Genomic DNA, 18,740 nt, shown 5'->3' with positions numbered 1-18,740 from the left:
GTGGAGGGTGTGCAGGGTCCTCAGGTGGCCAGGACAGGGGACAGTCCACCGGGGCACCACCGTGGAGCTGTCACAGGCATGGAGGCCTGGCCCTGTGTCCTGCGATACTGTCGCTCCATCAGATGAGGACGCGACGGTGGCCCAGCCCCCCAGGGACTGGGGGTCAGGAGGGACGGGGACAGGGCCTCGCAACCCGGGGCCCCGACCCCCATCAGCTGGCCCCGGGGAAAGAGGAACGCTCCACGGAATGTTCTGGAGGACGAGGACCGGAGCCGCCAGGAGTCCTCTGAACGCGGGCAGAAGCAAATAGATTGCTTTAAAGTTCCTGGAGATTTTAAGCTGATCAGCAGGGTTCTTTCAAACTTCTGTTCTTCCTGCTTCACAAACTTCAGGAACTTAGGGCTCCCGGTCCCTGGGGACACCGGCAGCCACGTTCTGGAAACTTCCCAGAGCGAGGGAGAAAATGAGCGACGCATGGAGACATCCCCCCGCCCCCGGAAGCGGCGTTTGCCGTGTTTCCAAGGCAGGATGGTAACCAGATAAGGATCAATTTCCTTTTTATCCAAGAACAAAGCAGCGGGAAAGCGCTTACACGTGGGGCCTGCACAGAGCAGGACGCGCTCCTGTCCGGACCCGCGCAGTGACCCCGGCCGCCAACATGGGGACGCAGCGACGCGAGCGACCGGACTGGACCGGGGCGCCCTGTCAGGAACCGGGCTCATGGGGGCCCCGAGGGGGCGTCCCCGCCCCCGTCTGGTTTCCGCATTTCGAGGTGCCGTGGCCGAGGACAGTGAGAGGGAGCACGGGCTTCCCCAAATGCCGTGTTCCGAGGTTTTCTCCAGGGGGCCCACGGGAGCCATGAGACGTTCAGTGCGTCCCCAGCACGCTGGAATTGGCTGGGGTGGGGGGTGGCCCGGCTGTTGCCTTTTCCAGTCGCGTCATCTTGAGGCGCAGTCTCGATGGCGTGGTGTTGGGGGCCAAGGGGGACACACTCCCTCTTCATGCCTCTCCTCCCCACACTCTCTGTCAGACAGCCGGGTGGGCAGTGCCTCGGTCACTTCCGGGTCCCCTGGCGACACTGAGGGGAGGCCCCGGAGACCCTCGGGTGCAGGACGCTGCCCCCCGCTGGGTCCTGCGCCCGCCCGGAGGCGCCTGCGTTGCTCTCCCTTGGGAAGCTTCATCCCGAGCTGCTCGGGGCCCGGTCCCTGGACCTGCGCTGTCATCTTCTAGAGAAAACGTCGTGACCCGAGCCCGGAGCCGCTGGTGTGGTTCAGAGAGGAGGGCGTGCGGGCAGGGATCTCCCGAGGCTCAACGGGGATAAATGTACTGGCCTGTGTGCTTAGGAGGCTCAGAGGTCCCACGGTCTGCAGGGACTGGCCAGGCACTGGGGAGTGGCTGGCGTGGCCTCTGTGTGAGTCCACAGGCGGGAGAAGCCGACAGGCACAGAACGGCCCCTCCCCCGTGTCTCCGTGGATGGGACGAGCCTGCCACACGAGCGTGGGGGGCTGTCAGTGCTGCTGGGTTTACCACTGAAGCATCGGTGCAGCCAGCAACACCCCCAGGTACCCGGCTCCGCGTGGCCCAGCCATGCTGACCTGTAAAGTCAGGCCTCCGAGCATCAGCAAACGTCCTTTCCCGACGGCAGCCGGAGGTGGTGGTGGCGCCGGCTGCCCAGGCGGGTCCCCTCTCTGTGGGCAGTCCCTGCTTCCACTCCTCGTCGCGCCTGCAGCCCTGCTGGGCTTTCTGTCTGGGGTCCCGCGTGTTTGCTGGCTGCGCAGGAGCAAGGCAGGTGCCGATGGGTCCCCAGAAGGCAGAGGGGTGGGCGTTCCCCACCTCGGCCCGCGGTGAGTGGCGGGAGGGAGCTGCGGGACCCCAGGCTGGGTTTCTTGGCGCTCAGCTGTGTGTCTGGTTTCCCAGGAGGTGGCTATTGTCTCCGGAATGACCGTCGTGGAGAAATGCAATCAGCAACCTCACTCAGGAAAACGTGGGAGCAGAAAGTTCAGGGACTCATTAAAAATAGGTCTCGCCCTGGCTGGTGTGGCTCAGTGGGTTGGAGCATCGTTCCATAAACCAGAAGGTCATGGGTTCAGTTCCCGGCCACGGCACATGCCTGCGTTGTGGGTTCAGTCCTGGTCGGAAGGCATGTGAGAGGCAACCGATCGATGTTTCTCTCCCTCTCGCTCCCCTTCCCCACCCCTCTCTCTAAAGTCAAAGAGCGTGTCCTTGGGTGAGGATACCAGTAAACAAGTAAATAAAAACAAATGCCATTAGATGTTCCCCGCTCATATTTGGCGCCGGCTTCTGAGCTGGTGTTGGAGGCGCTGCGTGTGCGGCCCAGCCCTGACTCCGGAAGCAGTGGTGGCAGCGGGTTGCCGGGAGCAGTTGGGGGGGTTCCCAGGGGCTCAGGGTGGGCACCGAGCAGCCTGGCACACGGGGCTGCCCTCCTGTCTCCTGCCTGCCTGCGGGTTGTCAGGCACCCGGCCCCTCTGCCCTGATAGAACCGCAGAGCCTGGGAGCCAGAGGCCTTTCCTCCTGCACCCCAAAGGGCTGTGTGTGGGGGGGGGAGAAGGGTCCCGCCCTGGGAACTGTGACAATAATGCCGAGGATGGCCCACACTCACCTGTGCGCTGGGCTGAGCACGCACGTGGCATGGATCCCCCCTTGGACTCCCAGCACCTGGTGACCACGCCCCACTTGCCCGGGGCAGCAGAGGGAGCTAAGATGTGACGGTCAGCAGGGCGCATCCCGGCACTGACCGCGGTTGATCCAGGTTTGCCGAGGTGGGAATCGCGTTGCTTCAGCCGCTGCACCGCATTGTTACCCGTTCTTTTCTGGGTGGACCTTTGTCCTGTTCGAGGGCATGAATGCGACCTTTCTCTGGCAGCGTGTGCTCACGCGTACCCAGCAGGAGGGAGGGAAGTGACATACCCCCAGGTGCATGGACGCACCGGCCTCCTCCTCACCCCTGTGCAAGCCGGCCTCCCCGTGGGTCTCAGGGCGGTTACGGAGGGGCCGAGGCAGAGAACGCGGAGTGTGCGCTGGGTGGCGCTGCCCCTCATGTCCCGTTCCTCCCCAAAGGGCCTCCTCAGCACCGACCGGGGAGGTGCAGGTGGAAGCGCAGGTGCACCAGCCTCAGCCAGGTGCCCGACACCTGCGCGCGGCCTCCCCTCTGTGGTTCCTCCTCCAGGGGAGGCAGCCGGGCGGCTTTTGGATCTGTAAGGGCACATGGACTGAACCTTCAAAATGGGTTGGTTCTCATGCAGGCGTTTGCCGCCGCCTCTTGTGAAAGGCAAGAGCGTGCGTTCTTCTTGGTGAGGTCCCGCCGCCTGAGCGGTGACGGGAAGAGGGACAAAATAGCCACTTGCCCCAAAGGAGAGGGTTCTTTTTTCCCTTTTCGTTTGGAATTAGAACTTCTTCGCTCTATATTCCGAAGATGAACCGAATGGCCCCTTCCTTCCTCCCTGGTCCCCCTGCCTTCTCCTGCCGCCGTAATGACATCCCAAACTTTTGTGGAAAATAATTGATTGAATTTAAATTTCCTTAAAAGTTGAAGAGGTAATGTTACAGTATAAATTTCCGACCCAACACTAAGTAGGGAAATATCCATTAGTGAAATTAACTGCAGTTTCTAGGTAGCTCACAACGCTCCGTATACAGCAGGGCACGGCTAATGAACACTGCAGCGGGCGATATTTCATTATACAAATTAATGCTCACATTTTAATGGGAAAGTCACATAATGAATCTCGGCTTCCATGACAGCAATTAGAGACACAGATTGTCCCCTTCTGGACAAGGCGCTGTTTAGCAGTAAGCAGCTGTGTGAGGAGTCCTCCGCTTTACACCGTATATGTGCTTTGGGGGGACTAGCGTACAGTTTGTATTTATGTACTGGCGTCGCGCCGCCGCGGCCTCGCCGTCTCTGTCTCTCCCGGTGTGAACGGAGTAAAGACGTGGAGGAAGACTGAGTAAATATCAAGTTGGTGCCTCAAACTCCGGGAAAATGTTCCGTTGCTCGAGGTTAAATGGAAAACACTTCCGAAGAGTTAGCAGAACAGACCACGGAGCGACGTGCTGGAAGCGGGGCCAGGCTTCTGAAAAGCCGGGGGCGGGGTTTCTGAAGAGATCAGTCCAAACCCGTCGGCTGTTTTCGGAACTCGCTGTCGGTGGCTCCGGGGAGGCCCCCGGGCACGAGGGCAGGTGGGGGCGGGGAAGCAGGTGCGGGGGCCACTCCCGCCGCTGGCCACGCGTTTCTGGCCCTGACTTGGAGGCGCTGCCGATGCTTATCCAGAGGTGCATGCCCAGCTCCTCCCTGCGTTTGCAGAAGCTGCCTTTGCTGTGAGGCGCTTCCCGTCGCTCCTGTGCTGCCGCACGGTGAGCTGATGGGTGCTCGTGGTCTTTTCTAGCAAAACTCTCTTCTCTCGAGAGGCGTTGTTTGAGCCCCCCTGCTGCGCCCTTCACAGGCTGCGAGCGTCCCCCAGGGCAGGCCAGAGTCCCCATGCACCACGCTCAGCGCTGGCCCTCCCTTCCCCAGACGTGGGTATCAGGAGGCCACCGGTCCAGACCCAGGCTGCGGAGGGTGGAATGGGGTCTGTGGCCTCTCACGTTGGGGAGGGTTTAGGGGTGCAGTATTTAAGAGCAGGGCACTGCACGGAGAGACCTGAGGTGTGGCCCTTGCTGGAACATCAGGGTCCTCGTGTTTACTGCTGGCTGGACCTGAGTGGCAGCTGTCCTGTGGGAGCGGCGTTGGGTCCCCAGCCCGCTGTTACCTGCGGTCCCTGGGCAGCCCTGCTGTGAAGACCTCTGAAGGCTCCTCCAACAGGCGGGGGCGGAGACCTCACAGGGTGACCCCCGGAGAAGCTTGGGCAGCCCCAGGGGTCCCCCTAGAAAGGTCAGACTCATCTGTGGCCTAAGTAGCCAAGCACTCAGTGGACAGAGCTGCTGGCAGGGCCCGAGGCCGCCGGGGCTGCAGGCTGCAGAGAGAGCGGCTCTCCAAGTCCCGGGCGGCGGGCGGGGTGGCCCACAGACTCGCGGCCGGGCAGCGGCCCAGGCGTCAGAAGCCAGCCGTGCGTCGGGCTGAAGCCAGCGGCCGGATGGGTGACGCTGGCTGGGAAGGGTTCTCAGCACAGGTGGACTTGCATTCGTCTGCCTGCCCAGCGGAAGAGCAGGCTGTGACCGCAGGCTGGGGGTGTCCGCCAGTTCCCCGCCCCGACCCCGGGCTGGCCTGCGCATGAGCAGGTGCATCCCGAGCCCTCTGACACGTGTCCAGTGGAAAGGAGGCCCTCGGGCTGCCGGGGTTCCTGCGGGGTCGTGCCCACCCTGGACAACGGGGGAGCAGCCCCTGAGAGGTGAAGCCGGGAAAGGTAAGGGGCCTCCGGCTGAGGGCTGGGTGCTGGGTGCAGTCACGAGGGATCGTAAGGAAAACAACGTCAGGGCTTTTGTTAGCTTTTCAAACAAAAATCTGAAAGGGGTGTTGTATCCCCGGTGCGTTGACCTGGGCAGCTGGGGTGATGGAGCAGTCACCCTCCTTCCCTGCCTTTGGGGACCGGGCGGGGGGCGGGCCCTAAGGAGCCGAGAGTGGAGGGTGTGGCCAAGGGCGTGTGGAAGGCAGAGGGATGAGTGGGGGCTCTCTGGAGCCTGCGTGTCCGTGGGCGGCCACTTAGCTGTGAAGACAGACGGGGGCCCGGACCCGTGGGGACTCCGCTGTTAAGGATGCGCCGTTCTCAGTGACGGCCGTTTCCTGGGGCAGGGAGGCCGCGGCCTGTCTGAGTGAAGAGAGGACTGTGTCTGTGTGCACAGTGTTCTCTGGCAGTGCATGGTATGCACGCATGTGCGTGTGTGCATGTGCGTGTGTGTGGTGTGTGCTCAGGCGTCCTGTGTTTAGAGCTCACCCGAGACCTCACAGAGCGCGTCTCCAGCTGGCTGCCTTGCACGTGGAAGAGGAGGAGGTCCCCACATGGTGTTGTGTGCCAGGGGAGCACGTGACAGCCCCAGGTCCCTGGTCCCCAGAGAGACGCTCAGCGCCTCCCGGGTGAGAGGTCCCGGGGTCCTTCCTGCTGGACGCCGGCAGCCTGTCCCTGGGGCCCTTCCCCGGGAGCCTCGCACGGCGCTCCCCACCCAGGCGCATGGCGGCCTGCGGGGCTGGGAGGGCCCCTGACGCCCGGGCCGCGTGCCGGGCCGTTGAGCAGTTTCTGGAGGTGCACGCGGAGGTGTTGGCTGTTAGTAAAAGTCCTCAAGCAGCTCCCCTTTGGTTTCTCAAAGTGCTTCCTTTCTTGTCTGCCTCAGAATCGCTAGGGACGCTTGTGAAATGCCCCCCCTGCCCCCCCCAAGACTGGGGCCCCTCGGGCCCAGCCCAGCTGGAGACCCGCAGCTCCCGCAGGTTTCAGATGAGCCCGCCCGCTGCCCCGTGCGCCCTGCCCAGCCCTGCGGCCCCGCCCCTGCTCCCCAGCGGGGGCCTGGGCGCTGCCTACTAACCCCGATTTGATTAATGATTAAGATGCAGTTAATCGTCCCCAGGTGTGTTTCTGGAGAGCCGCCCGCGCCTCCCCCAGTACCCCCAGGCTTCGCCGCAGCCCCCAAGTTCCCACAGACCAAATCCCAGGCCCCTGGCCTGGCTTCCCCGCCCTGTGGCCTGCCAGCGCCCCGCGGCCTCAGGAGCCACTGACTGCAGGCCAGCTGAGTGCCTATCCCACAGCGAGGTGTCCGGGTCGCAGTGCTGGTGTCAATGTGAGCCTCACGCAGGACCACGTCCAAGAAGTAGGGATGGCGCCTGAAGCCGTGGACCTGGACAGCATCTTCCTCTGGCCCACGGCAGTGGTCCAGCCAGAGCCACCGTGGCCTGTCCACTTAAGAGACCTTCCCAGGCCACAGTCGTCTCTGAGCTGCCGGGGGGCCCGCTGCTGTGGAGGGGGGGCCGTGGCACCACGTGGTGGGGCCAGCACTCAGCCTGGACTTGGCTGCCGGTCCCCCCGGTCACCAGGTCCTCCCTCGGCAACCGCGTCACCCGCCATGCCCACGCCCATCGCATGGGAGTCGCAGCATCGGCTGCACCCAGGCTCAGGAAGAAGTGCCCTTGTCTGGTTTGCAGTGGACGTGGGCAGGGAGGGGACACAGAGCTTCCTCAGAGAGATCCCCGTGGGCCTTGACAGGCGCCCTTGTGAACAGCTGACGGGCACCCTCACAGTCACCCTGTCCCCTGGAGGGCTTGTCCGTCCCAGTGTCTGGGGCGGACCCTGGGTTGCTAATGAATTCTTGGGGTGCATCTAAATCCACGTGTGTCATGTCCTGTCCCCTCTGTCCCCCCATGTGGCCGGTCCACGCCGTGCGTACTGCCGTCTGTTTAGCATAGGCAGGAACAATAGAGGTTGGGTGTTGAATTTAAATAAATATTTAATTCATGAAGATGATCTTATATGTTTTAAAACACTCCTTAAAGCTATTTTTATTCTCTCGAAAGCGCTTATTACAGGTAAATTACACATTTTACTACTGGAGCATTAGCTTTCCCATTAGGACAAATTTAAGGCACTACAAAGACCAGTAGATAATGTTAATTTCAAATACAGAAACTAAATATATTTTGTGCCTTTTTATTACTCATTTTCTTTTAAGTTTTATTGACTGCTTTTTATCTTAACTATATGTCTTTACATGCTGCAATCATAATGCACGGTAATGGCATTAATATTTTATAGAACCGGTATTTATAGTTCTTTATTTGGAAACAATGCGGCGGGGCTGCAGATACCCGAGCCCGTCTGGAACGGTGCCCTCCAAATAATGATAAATTGCTCGTGCCGTGTGCCATTTGCTAATTATATCCATGATTTACTGCAGAGCAAGACTTAAATCATTCATTTCAGTCTTCCGTAACAGGGCCATAAAATTTTTAGGTTTAAAAATGGTTTCCATGTGTATAATTTAAACAAATTTTCGAGCTATTGTATACACAAAATATTGCAGCCAGCCATTTGTTACATACTTTGTCTTTTTAAACTTCTACTTTTAATGATCACTGTGGTTGAAATTATTATGCTTAATTTTCATAATCATAGCTTTTAAAATCTATAGTCGTTTTCACATGTTAGATAAAGAAAAAGATGGCTAATTGTGTGTAGATAGTATGTCATTCCTGAATAGTCCCAAATGGTACAAAATCATTAAAAAGGCTTAAGAGCACGAATTATTCTTCTATTAAAGAGCAGTTGTTCTCTGACTAATTGTTAGTTGGAGCCGCTTTGTTTGCGAGAAGGCCCGTCGCTCTGCTCGCTTTGCTCAGCACACCCGAGTGAGATGAACCCTTCTCTTCTCTCCCACCCCCAAACCTTGCAGGTGAGAAACCCTACAAGTGTCCCCACTGCGACTACGCCGGCACCCAGTCCGCATCCTTGAAGTACCACCTAGAGCGCCACCACCGGGAGCGGCAGAACGGAGCGGGGCCCCTGTCCGGGCAGCCGCCGAGCCAGGACCCCAGGGACGAGCTGCCGGGCAAGGCCGCGCTGTTCATCAGGCCCGAGATCCTGAGGGGTGCCTTCAAGGGCCTCCACGGTGTGGACTTCCGGGGGGCGCCGGCCTCGCAGCCGTGGACGGCGGGCACGCTCTCGTCTGCGGACCACCCCGGCCAGGCCAGCGGCCTGCCTGCAGAGGCTCCGTCAGACGCCCTGAAAGGCCCCGACCTGCCTTCCAAGGGCGCCCACTTCTCCGAGGTGGGAAGAGCCTATCAGAGAATCGTGAGCAATGGCGTGAGCTTCCAGGGCCCCTTGCAGGCGTTCATGGACAGCTTCGTCCTCAGCTCCCTGAAGAAGGAGAAGGACGTGCGGGACAAAGGCCTGCCGGACCCGGCCTCCGCGAGAGCGCACGGGGCAGACGGTGGCGAGGACCGAGGCGGCGGGAAGGCGGCCCTGCGGAAGTCGGAGAAGTCCCAGTACGAGCCGCTGGACCTGTCTGTGCGGCCTGACGCCGCCTCCCTCCCAGGCTCCCAGGTGACGGTGCAGGACAGCGTGGCGTGGCACGGCTGCCTGTTCTGCGCCTTCACGACGTCGTCCGTGGAGCTCATGGCGCTGCACCTGCAGGCCAACCACCTGGGCAAAGCGAGGCGCAAGGACCACGCCCTGGGGGCGGCCCCGCAGGGCCGGGAGCACGTCCGGGAGGCCAGCAAGGGGGCCCCGCTGCCCTCGGCGCAGTCAAACAAAGAGGCAGCCCTGGCCAGCCTGCGGGGGGCCCTGGACCCTGCGGCTGAGAAGGTGGCCCAGGGACAGGCCAGAGAGACTCTTGGGGAGCAGAAGACTGGGCCGTGGCCTGGCCACGTGGACCCCACGTTCTGCAGCTTCCCGCCAGACTTCTACAAGCAGTTCAGCCTGTACCCAGGCGTGGTGGGCGCGGGAGCCCCCAGCTCCTGCCCCAACAAGGGCCCCGACGGCACGGCCCACCCGGAAGACGACGCCCCCATCCTGGTCCCCGACGCCACGGACGAGACCCCTGCTGACGACCGCTCCGACGTGGCCTCCTCCGAAGACCTGGACTCCACCAAGGGGGACAACAATGATGGCGAGGAGACCGAGACGGAGCCGGAAGTGACGAGGAAGCTGCCGTCCACCCTCGGCAAGGACAGCAGCAGCGACGGCGGGGACGGCCTGCCGCCCGTCCAGGGACCTGCGCCAGCGCTGCCCCAGGCGTCGGAGAAGCCGTGGCCCAGCCCGGGCCTCCTCGCAGCCCCGGACCCGGCGGCAGGCCTGCCCCGGCCGGAGCGGGGGCCGCCGGGCCCGGAGAGGCCGGCGAGCGTGCTGTCGGTCCTCAGGGCCTACAGCTCGGACGGCCTCGCGGCCTTCAACGGGCTTGCCGCCGGCGCCACCAGCCCCGGGTGCGTCAAGAGGCCGGACTTGTGCGGTAAGTGTCAGCCTCCTGCTCCCGGAGCCCCTGCCCCGGCCCACCCGTGCCGCGCTGCGCGTTTTTCTAAGAACGGGATAGATGTGTTCAGGGCAGATTTTGAAGGAAAGGTGCACATGGCCCCAGCGATGCTGCGTAGGCGGCGCGGACAGCTGTGCACGTGGGCTTCCCGTGAGGGTTGGCGCCCGGACACGTGCGTGGCCGTCTGCATCATCACGCCCGGGGACGCCCATCCCGGGGCCAGGTGGGTGGCATCTCGCTGTGGGAACTGTATCCCATGGTTAATCTGTGTCTTGAAGGGGGAAAGACACTTTAAAAACAAAAGAAAAAAGAGACATGGTAACTTGCAAACTTTTCAGTATTTTTAACGTACGCGTAAGACGCCTAACGACATCGCTTGCTGCTTTGCTAAGCCACGTCCGCGGTCCTGAGCGTGCCTCCTGGAGACCTGGAGGCGGCTCCGGTCCCCGGTCCTCGAGCTCACACCACGCGGCGGGAATGCAGGGCCCCTCCCCCGACAGGGACGTGCTGGGGGCTGGGACTCACCTTCAGACACGCCCCGCGGTAGGGACTGGCTGTGGCCTTCTGTCTGCCTGTCTCTTCCCGTCTGTCTGTCGTTGGAACGAGAAGCCCCTGGTTGCCGGTGTGGGGGTCCCGTGTGTGTGTCGGCCTCACCTGCCTGCTCAGGTGCGCACGCGGGCACTTCTTTAGCTCCTGGGAGAGTGCGGTCCGCCCCCTAACTCCCCGTCTTAGAGAGGGACGCCCATGTGAGGCCTGGAGCTGCATCCGAGGATTGTGAGGTGGGTGGGGGGCTCAGAGTCCTTCTCTGGGCCCTCGGATGGCCTTCTGGAAGCTTCTCCCTGCACGGAAGCTCAGCCCTAGAGGCCCTCACCAGAGACAGAGGATAGCAGTGCCCCCCACCTTTAGTCTGGGAAGGGGCTTCTGTGACTCACGCCACTTGTTGGGCAAAGGGAAGAGGGAACAGAGGGAAGGAGGAAGGAGGGGAGGGAGGAAGACGGAGTATTCTTTAACCTCTGAACCCTGGCACTCCCTGTACACAGTGGGATTCAGAAAGCTGGACTCGGCTCATAACTTAAATTGATAGATTTCTTTTTCCCTGTGCTTCCCTAATTCGTGAGGAACTAGATCAGGCAGTCAGAAATATTTCTTAAATTGTCCAAAAGTCACTAAATGGGTTTCTGACAGCTCCAAAAAATATTGACAGTCCCTTCTGCGCGCGCTCAGCCCCGTTACCCAGCACCCGGCGCTATTTTTAGCCACACGCAATCCGTTATTTCTGAAGCCGTTCAAAACAATATTTAAAGGAAGCAGAAAAGGCTTTTATGTCAGTTCTGTTTTTTCCCTTTTCTTCTGGGGGAGCGATGTTTAACATTTTTTTTACTATTGTTTCAAGTTTGGGATTAGGGTAGGTTTTTTAATTTTGTTTGGGGATTTTTTAAAAAGTCTATTTTCAGTTCTTTCAAATACATAAGTAGGACCTTAGTTCTTTCCAGAAATCCATGCATCAGAAAAGATCAAACCTGGCGTGTTCCTAAGTTCCTTCTCATTGAAACGAGCTCACGTGTCTGTTACTTTCCCATGTCCTGCCTGTGCTGAGGGGGCTGCCGCCTCCCGGGAAGCCGGGCCTGGTGGTGCCCTCGGGCCCCAGGTGGGGGGGAGGCAGCCAGGAGCCGGCTCTGCCCCGTGAGCCCCTCGCCCTCTGAGCGGGGACCCCTGGCCGCTGCTCAGCCCTCCCCGCACAGCGGCTCCCAGCATCCCCTGCGTTTCCTGGGAACGTGCAACACCTTTGCTTGGCCAGCCTTTCTGCGGTCGGGGACTTCCAGACCCCAGGCAGCGCCCGCATTTCTAGGTCCCGTGGAAGACCGTGATGGCCGGGGCCCCCCGTGCTGTGCGCGGTTCTGTTGGCGTGGGTTCGGCCTTGGCTTTGTGATAGGACAGGACCCACGTGGTATCTAATCAGGGGTCAGGAGAGAGCAGAGAGCGCTTCCATCCGTGGCCCAGGCAAGGCAGCCAACCGCTTGTCCCGTCTGCTGACGTGTTGTGTTGGGCTGGCCCGCGGCCCGGAGGCCCGAGAGTCCGCAGGGGCCAGGCCCCTATACAGTGGCCGGCAGTCCAGTGGCGCGGCTCCCACGGGGAGTGCAGGCCCAGGGTCGCAGCCTGCTGACACGGGAGCACGCAGGTTGCCTTTGCCCCTGCTTTCGGTCCCCAGGCAGGGGGCTGCGGCCAGCCTGGCTAGCGGCTCGTGAGCAGTTTGGGGGGTCCTCCGGTGAGCCGGGGGTGGGCTGATGGGGAGGAAGGGAGTCCGGTGGAGGGAGGGGCAGTGGCCTGGCCCCTCGTGCTCTGAAGCCTCCCCTGAAGCCTCTGCTCAGGGACGCGAGGCCGAGCCGGGAGACTCCGTCAGCATGTCTGTTGGGCACGAGGACCTGGGCTCCCAGACCGAGTAACCCGCGGGCCTGGGCGGAAGCGAGAGAGAAGGCAGGGTCATTAACAGCAATGGCCCCCAAACCCCCACTGACTCCCCTCCGGTTATTGGGACACTGGCTTGTCCGCCCAACGCCTGGCCAGGGTGAGGGTCCTCTCGGCACTGGGACAGCAGGGACCCCCTCCCAAAAAGCAATAAACTAGGGTCCATCGACCCTCCTGGCTCATGCACTCTGACCTGTGGTAACGTGGACCCGGACAGCAGCTCCGACTCCTCTAACACGTGACCGCTGCCCCCCAGCCCCCCGCTGCTCTCAGACAGCCGTTCTGAACATACCCCCTGGCTCACCAGCCGCCCAGTTAGAGGCAGGGCCAGTGGCCCTTCTCTCAGAAGCCAGAGTCCCGCGGCCTCTGTCACCACGCTCAGCGCCACCGTCAGCCCAGAGCGGAGAGACGGACTGTGGTTCAGTTCAGCCAAAGTTCCCTAGACCGGCTGTGGGCCAGGACTGGCCATGCGTCAGCGACTCCCGCTCTGGTGTTGAGATTGTCACGTTGCTGTGACCATCCTTTGTCCATTACGAAGACGTGCAGAGCCCTGGCCGCCACCCCTGCACCGGTCAGTGCTGTGAGGCGGGAGGATCCTGGTCTCAGCTGCAGGCTTCCCTCCAGGGCCAGGGATGCGAGTGTTGTTCTGGGGCGAGCGGGGTGGTGCGTTTTGCCTCCTCACGCCTGCCACACCGGCTCAGCGACAGCTGCTCTGGGCCCCTGGGAGGGCGGCGTGGGGGCGATTCCGGCGACTGGCGGTGAGAGTCCAGCACGGGGCCACCCTCTCCGTCTTACCCGGTTCCACTCCGGGGAGAGGGCGAGGGCTTCAGGGCAGGAACTGAGTCTCCTCTTCAGCATCTGACTGAGAATGGCCAGGTCTGGGGCCAGGCAGCCGTCCCCAGGGGCGCGGTGGCCGGGGCACGGAGGAGCCAGGAGCCCACTGCATCTGTGGAGCACAGGCGGGACACCCGTGGTCTTGGGGCTGATCCTTAGCTCCGAGGGTGGCCTTCAGGACGGGGGTCGTGTCAGGAAATCCACGCAGGAAGGGAGACGGTGTCTAGCCTGCCGGGTGCATGGAGCGCAGGCCCGTGGCCGTAGGACCTCGTTTCTGGAGCTGCCGGGCTTCCCTTCAGCCCGGAGGGCCTTCCTCCTCCTGCTGCTCCTGCCGGTGAGCCGTCTCCCGTGGACGTGGCCCGGCTTGCCCAGGGGGTGGGCCGACCGCTCCGCTGCCCTCTCTCTGCTCACACAGTGCCGCGGTGTGTCCCGAGCCTGCCGCAGGTCCCAGGAGGGGACCGAAGGACGGGGCCCCTCAGTTAGTGTGTGTCACCGCCCCCGCCCATCTGCTCTGCCCTGCGGGCTGCCTGGCTCCGGAGGGACGAAGCGGAGGTGCTGTCCCCGGCATCCCTTCAGGAACCAGCAGCGCTGGGCGGGCTGCCCCCTGCCCTCTGAGCCGCGTGCTGTGTGGGGTGTGGATGAAGGGGTGGCCTCCCTGGGTCTCCCTGCCCATCTCTCCTATTAAAGGGAGTGGGAATGTGGCTGGCGTGACAGAGCTGGGCCAGCAGGGTGGCAGGGCCGTGGTGTGAGCACCACCGTGTTTGCCCAGCGACCCACCTCATTTCAGTACAAACAAATGGACGGTGTCCGGGAGCCGGCAAACACCGGTGACATTTCGCCCTGTTTATGTTCCTCCCATTGGCTGCGTATTTTTGGCTCCAAAGCCACTGTCTGAGTCAACAGCGTCTCTGCAGCAGGGACAGGTCTGCTCGCTGTCACTTCAGCCGCCGTGTCTGTGGGACAGCGGGGCACCCACGCCCAGGGCCACGCCCGGGGAGCACGGAGCTCGCTGGGTCAGCACACACACACGTGCACGCACACACGCACACCGATGTGCACACACATGCAGTGCACTTACACTGGCACACACGTGTACACCCACACACTGCGCACGCAAACACGCACGTGTGCACATGCGATCACTCTGACATGCACACATGCTCGCACACAGATGCACATGCACACGCACAGATATATGCACATGTGTACACACCAGCACACAATATGCATATGTGACCACACACTACCATGCTCACACAAGACATGCAGTTGTATACGCAGGCATGTGCACACATGTACACAGCAACATACAGCAGTACACACAGTTGCACTGACATACAGTCGTTCACACGTACACACATGCACACACCCTCTCACACTTTTCCTTGTGGTCGAGACGTAAGCTGGAGAGGGAGGAAGAGGATGATGAGGGTGTTGTCAGAACAGACACCCACATTCCCGGGGAAGTCAGCCCCGCTCAGGGGCCCAGCCACCACCCCCTGGTGAGCCGGGAGCCGTGTGGCCGTCGCTGCTGGGATCCGGGCAGGTGTGAGGAGCGGAGCTCACTGTGGCACCTGCCGCCGTTGGCTGCCGGCCGTGGAGGGTGTCGGGTCCTTCCGTTTCTCGCTCAGACGTCGCGCGCAGAGCCCAGGTGTCCGATAGGTAGCAGCGCCCCCTGCCCGCTAGCCCGCTCTGCCTGCTCTGCCTGCATGCTGCCTCGCGGGGGCCGGGGCCGGGGCCTGCTCTTAGAAACGGGGCTTCACTGTCGCCGCCGCATTGAGCACCGAGGGGGCGGCCGCGCTCGCTTTTGGCTCTCTGGCCCCAGGGGTCTGGCTCGTTTAATGAATCTGCACATTTTCTTGCAGGTAAGTGAGCCCCGTTCTAGTCGGTCTAGCCGGACTTGCCCCTGTGTTCGTGCTCCTCGGTCGGGGCTGTCTGCAGCCCGCCCCTCCCGTAGAGTCAAGAGAAGACTGCGTACACGTGTGTGCTGACTATGTAACCGCTTTGGGCACGGGTGTGTGTCTACACGCGGCGCACCACCGACGCTGATGGAGCAGGGAGGCTAAAGCGTTCCCCGCGGGGCCCAGCGTCGCCGTGGCGCCGAGGCGGAGTCGCCGGAACGCGAGAGACCTCCCCCCGCGTCGGGCGCCCTGCGTGACCAGCGCTGGTGGTCGGAGCCCCCCGCCCCCACCCCGCCTGCGAAAAGCCAGCTGCCCGCGGCCTCTGGAGGCGCCCGGGGGCCGTGTCCGGGGGCCCTGTTCTCCGTAACCCTTTAGAAGAACTCAGAGCCAAGCAGCCCCCCACCCTAGTATTTAAGCAGTGATGTTGCGAGTGTGTCGGTCGTCCCGGGGACCGGGAGCAGCCGGCCCCTCGACACCCCAACGTGCAGACTGTCGTGTGCTTCGCAGCCGAGTGCCACTGAGTCCTGAGAAGAGACGGGAGGTGTCCCGGTGCCGAAGGCACGCGAGTCGTCACGACTGGCTTTCTGAGCGCGCGTCAGACTGTCCCTTCCCGTGTGCTGTGTGCAAGTTACAGGCTAGGCCGTTTAGGAACGGAATGTAAAACGTACTAAAATGCTTCAATAGCGTGTCCTGGTGTCGCTAATAAACACGCTGGGAAACAGCAGTGCCGTCTGAGTCCTTTCTGTCACTTCGCTCCATGACCCCCGGCTCCCTGCGCCGCCCCCCCCCCCCCGTGCCCCTCACGTCCCACTCGCTGCTAGGAGCCTCAAGAAGACCCCTGGGGGCTCCGCTCTCTTCTGGGGCTGTGTGCTGGGCACCTTGTCGCATTTCCATCATCTTTTGGGGACCCCACAGGTACCAATTCATAAACACGCAAATGTGAAGGGACCTGCTGCTTTTGAGGGGCGACCTCAGGGTGTGGGGAGAGGCAGGCCCCCTGTACAGGTGGCTTCTGCACACTTAGACCCTGACTGCTCACGGGCCCTGTGGGCAGGGGAGACTGAGGCACAGAGCATGCAGGCAGCCCCAGAAGTGGGTGCCGTGCAGGAGGGGCGCCCGGTGCCCTCCCCTGCATTCCTGCCTCCCGGGGGCCCCAGGAGGCAGGCACCCCCCCCCCCCCCCCGGCACATGGCACCTCTGTGTGGAGCCACGTGTCACCTCGGCATAGGCCTAGAGTTCGTGCACTTTAAGAAGTGACATTTGCAGCTTGCGAGGAGGGGCACCACCCTCCCCTCTGTTTAGACACGCTCCCTAGGGACCCCTCTGGGCCAAAGCTGCCGGAGCGTGGGCAGGAGCAGGGCTGTTCTGCTGGGGCTGCAGCAGTCATCCCGGGCGCTGTCCCTCTGTCACGGCCGGTCTGCACCCTGGGGCCCCTGCTGATGCCAGGGCACGGGCCGGGCCCGCTGGGTGGGGTGGGCTCAGGCGTCCAGCGCAGCTGGAGTGGCCGGGCCTGCGGGGAAAGGGGTGCACTGATGGGACAGGTCGTCCAGCCCCTGCAGGGACAGCGGGAGGCTCCCTCCACGCCCACCCCGTTCCCTCACGGCCCTCGCGCAGTTCTGCTCCCAAAGCGGGGTGCTCCTGTGTTGCTCCCCAGGGGCAACCACCCAGGCTGAGAGCACAGCCGCGTCCAGCCCCTCCCTCCTCTCAGGTCAGGACACCCCAGCTTCCCTGCCCCCCATCCCCACCCACCCCGCACTGCACCCCCACCCAGCTCCCCTGGTTCCTGCTCACCCCGGGGTGTTCTTGGGAGCACCCTGCCTGCTGTGCGGGAAGGAGTGGACTCAGGCCTCTGCGCCGAGCCGACTCCCTTCCCGGCACCAGTGGGGGTGCTGGTTCTGCTTCCTGTGCTCCCCCACCCCCGTTAAAGCCAAGCCTCACCTGCTGGGACTCAGGCTTGGGGTGACCACAGGCGCCACCCATTGGGTTGGATCCGCCCTTGGCCGCACAGCCTGGACCCGTCCTTCCCAGGCAGGGACGGCCCACCAGCCCCAAGGGACAGGGAATGAGGCCTTGACATGGCCCAGGCCGGGGAAAGGAAAGGGACAGAGTCTTCAAAGCCAGCTCTTCAGCACACGCGCGTCGGGAACCAGGTCTGACAAAGTTCAGGCACTCTGAGCGCTGTAGGAGGCTGAACCGCAGGAGGTGACGGCGTCTTACTCGTGTGGTCACTTTTTTGCAAAGAAACAGCACGAGGACTAGATCGGGGCCTGGCCACGCAGCCGCACGCCTGTCCGTGTGAGCGTCCTGCCACCAAGGAAGCCGCCTGCGTTTTCGCCGTGCAGGTGGGGACCCTGCGCAGCAACCTGGTGACGGAAATATCCACCGCGCCCTGGACGCGGACGAGCTGGCTTTACCAGGGGCTTGTCTGCCGCTGGGTGTGGTGCCGACCAGACTCACCGGTCTGGTACTCGCCTGCCGCTCACAAAGTCAAGTGTTCCTTTTGAACTTCAGTTGTTGTCAGATTAATATAATATGCTCTCAATTCTCCATATAAAAGGAGGAAGGCAACCAAGCGAGGAGAGCAAATTTGCAATTAATCTAACAGATTATTGCTCTTTTTCTATGACGGACAGTTGTTCTCCTCTGCCGGGTGTGGGCCGGGGCCGGGCGCGGCTCCGGGTAGGTGCTCCGGGGCCCATGTGTGTCTGGCTCCTCCTTGTCAGGGAGCGTGCACTCCCCGCCCTGCGTCTCCTAGGACCTCATGGCTGACCTCGTCCGGTCTCCCAAGCCAACCCTGGGACCTAGGTGCAGAGGGAAGGGCCCGGGAGGCAGAGTAGGGAGAGGCTGGCTCAGGGGTGTAATGGGGGGCACCGCTCAGGGCCGGGGCTCAGTGTCCCTGGACCCTCCAGGGTCCTGTGTGCTGCTCCCCTCAGTGCCGCCCTGAGGGCTGAGGACGCTGGGCCACTGCCCCCGCCCCCTTGTCAGAGGAGGGTCCCTCTTCAGATGACCAGATGAGTGGGCCCTGGCCTGCCAGGCGGGAGGGGGAGCGGAAGCATCGCAGAGCCCACACCAGTGGGAGACCCTTGTCCCCCGTCTGCCAGGGCCACCACACAGTCAGCGATTCCAAACCCTGAGACACACGTCACCGCCCAGCTTAGGGACAGGCTGCCGGGGCATTAGGAGACCTGCCATCGAGCTCCAAGGAGCGTGGGCCACCACTTCTTTTGGGGCCAGGCCTGAGAACCCAGAGGTCAGGGAGCAGTGTGGCACCTGCAGGCTGGGGGTCCCCAGACTGAACGCGATGCCCAGCAAGTGGGGTGTCCAGGACAGCAGGGGGGCGGTCAAGCCCTGGGCACGGACGGAGGGAGGGGAGAACCCCAGCGGGTCTGAGAGCCGGACAGGCACCAGCAGCGGGTCAGAGCTGCGGCCAGAGAGAGGAAAGGTGGAGGCAGAGGTCCAAGGAGACCAGGGCAGAGAGATGTGGAGAGGGGGAGAAGGACCAGGAGAGGGGACAGGTGGGGCAGAGGGGAAGGGTGACAGACAGAGGTGGGGGGGGCGGAGGCTCAGAGGAAGCGGAGGAAGAGGAGGGAGAGCCCAGCAGGGACTCGGGGCGGCCGGGATGGGCTGGGGGCT

At 62.4% G+C, this 18,740-nt stretch overlaps 1 protein-coding gene across 1 annotated transcript in view; it reads left to right on the top strand.

Moving 5' to 3' along the window:
* Positions 1-15,814, top strand: part of ZNF536 (zinc finger protein 536) — a 174,299-nt gene extending 158,485 nt beyond the window's left edge. The window contains exons 5-6 of the mRNA XM_090259712.1: positions 8,332-9,885; positions 15,072-15,814. Coding sequence (XP_090115838.1) covers positions 8,332-9,885; positions 15,072-15,079 — 1,562 coding nt within the window. The 3' untranslated portion in view covers positions 15,080-15,814. The remainder of the gene's footprint in view (positions 1-8,331; positions 9,886-15,071) is intronic.
* The last annotated feature ends 2,926 nt before the right edge of the window (positions 15,815-18,740 follow it).

This window comes from Furipterus horrens, unplaced genomic scaffold (genome assembly GCF_987537825.1).
Source record: "Furipterus horrens unplaced genomic scaffold, mFurHor1.1.pri manual_scaffold_13, whole genome shotgun sequence".
Lineage (NCBI taxonomy): Eukaryota > Metazoa > Chordata > Mammalia > Chiroptera > Furipteridae > Furipterus > Furipterus horrens.
The sequence above is the reverse complement of the archived record's forward strand: the minus strand, read 5'-3'. Positions and strand labels throughout refer to the sequence as shown.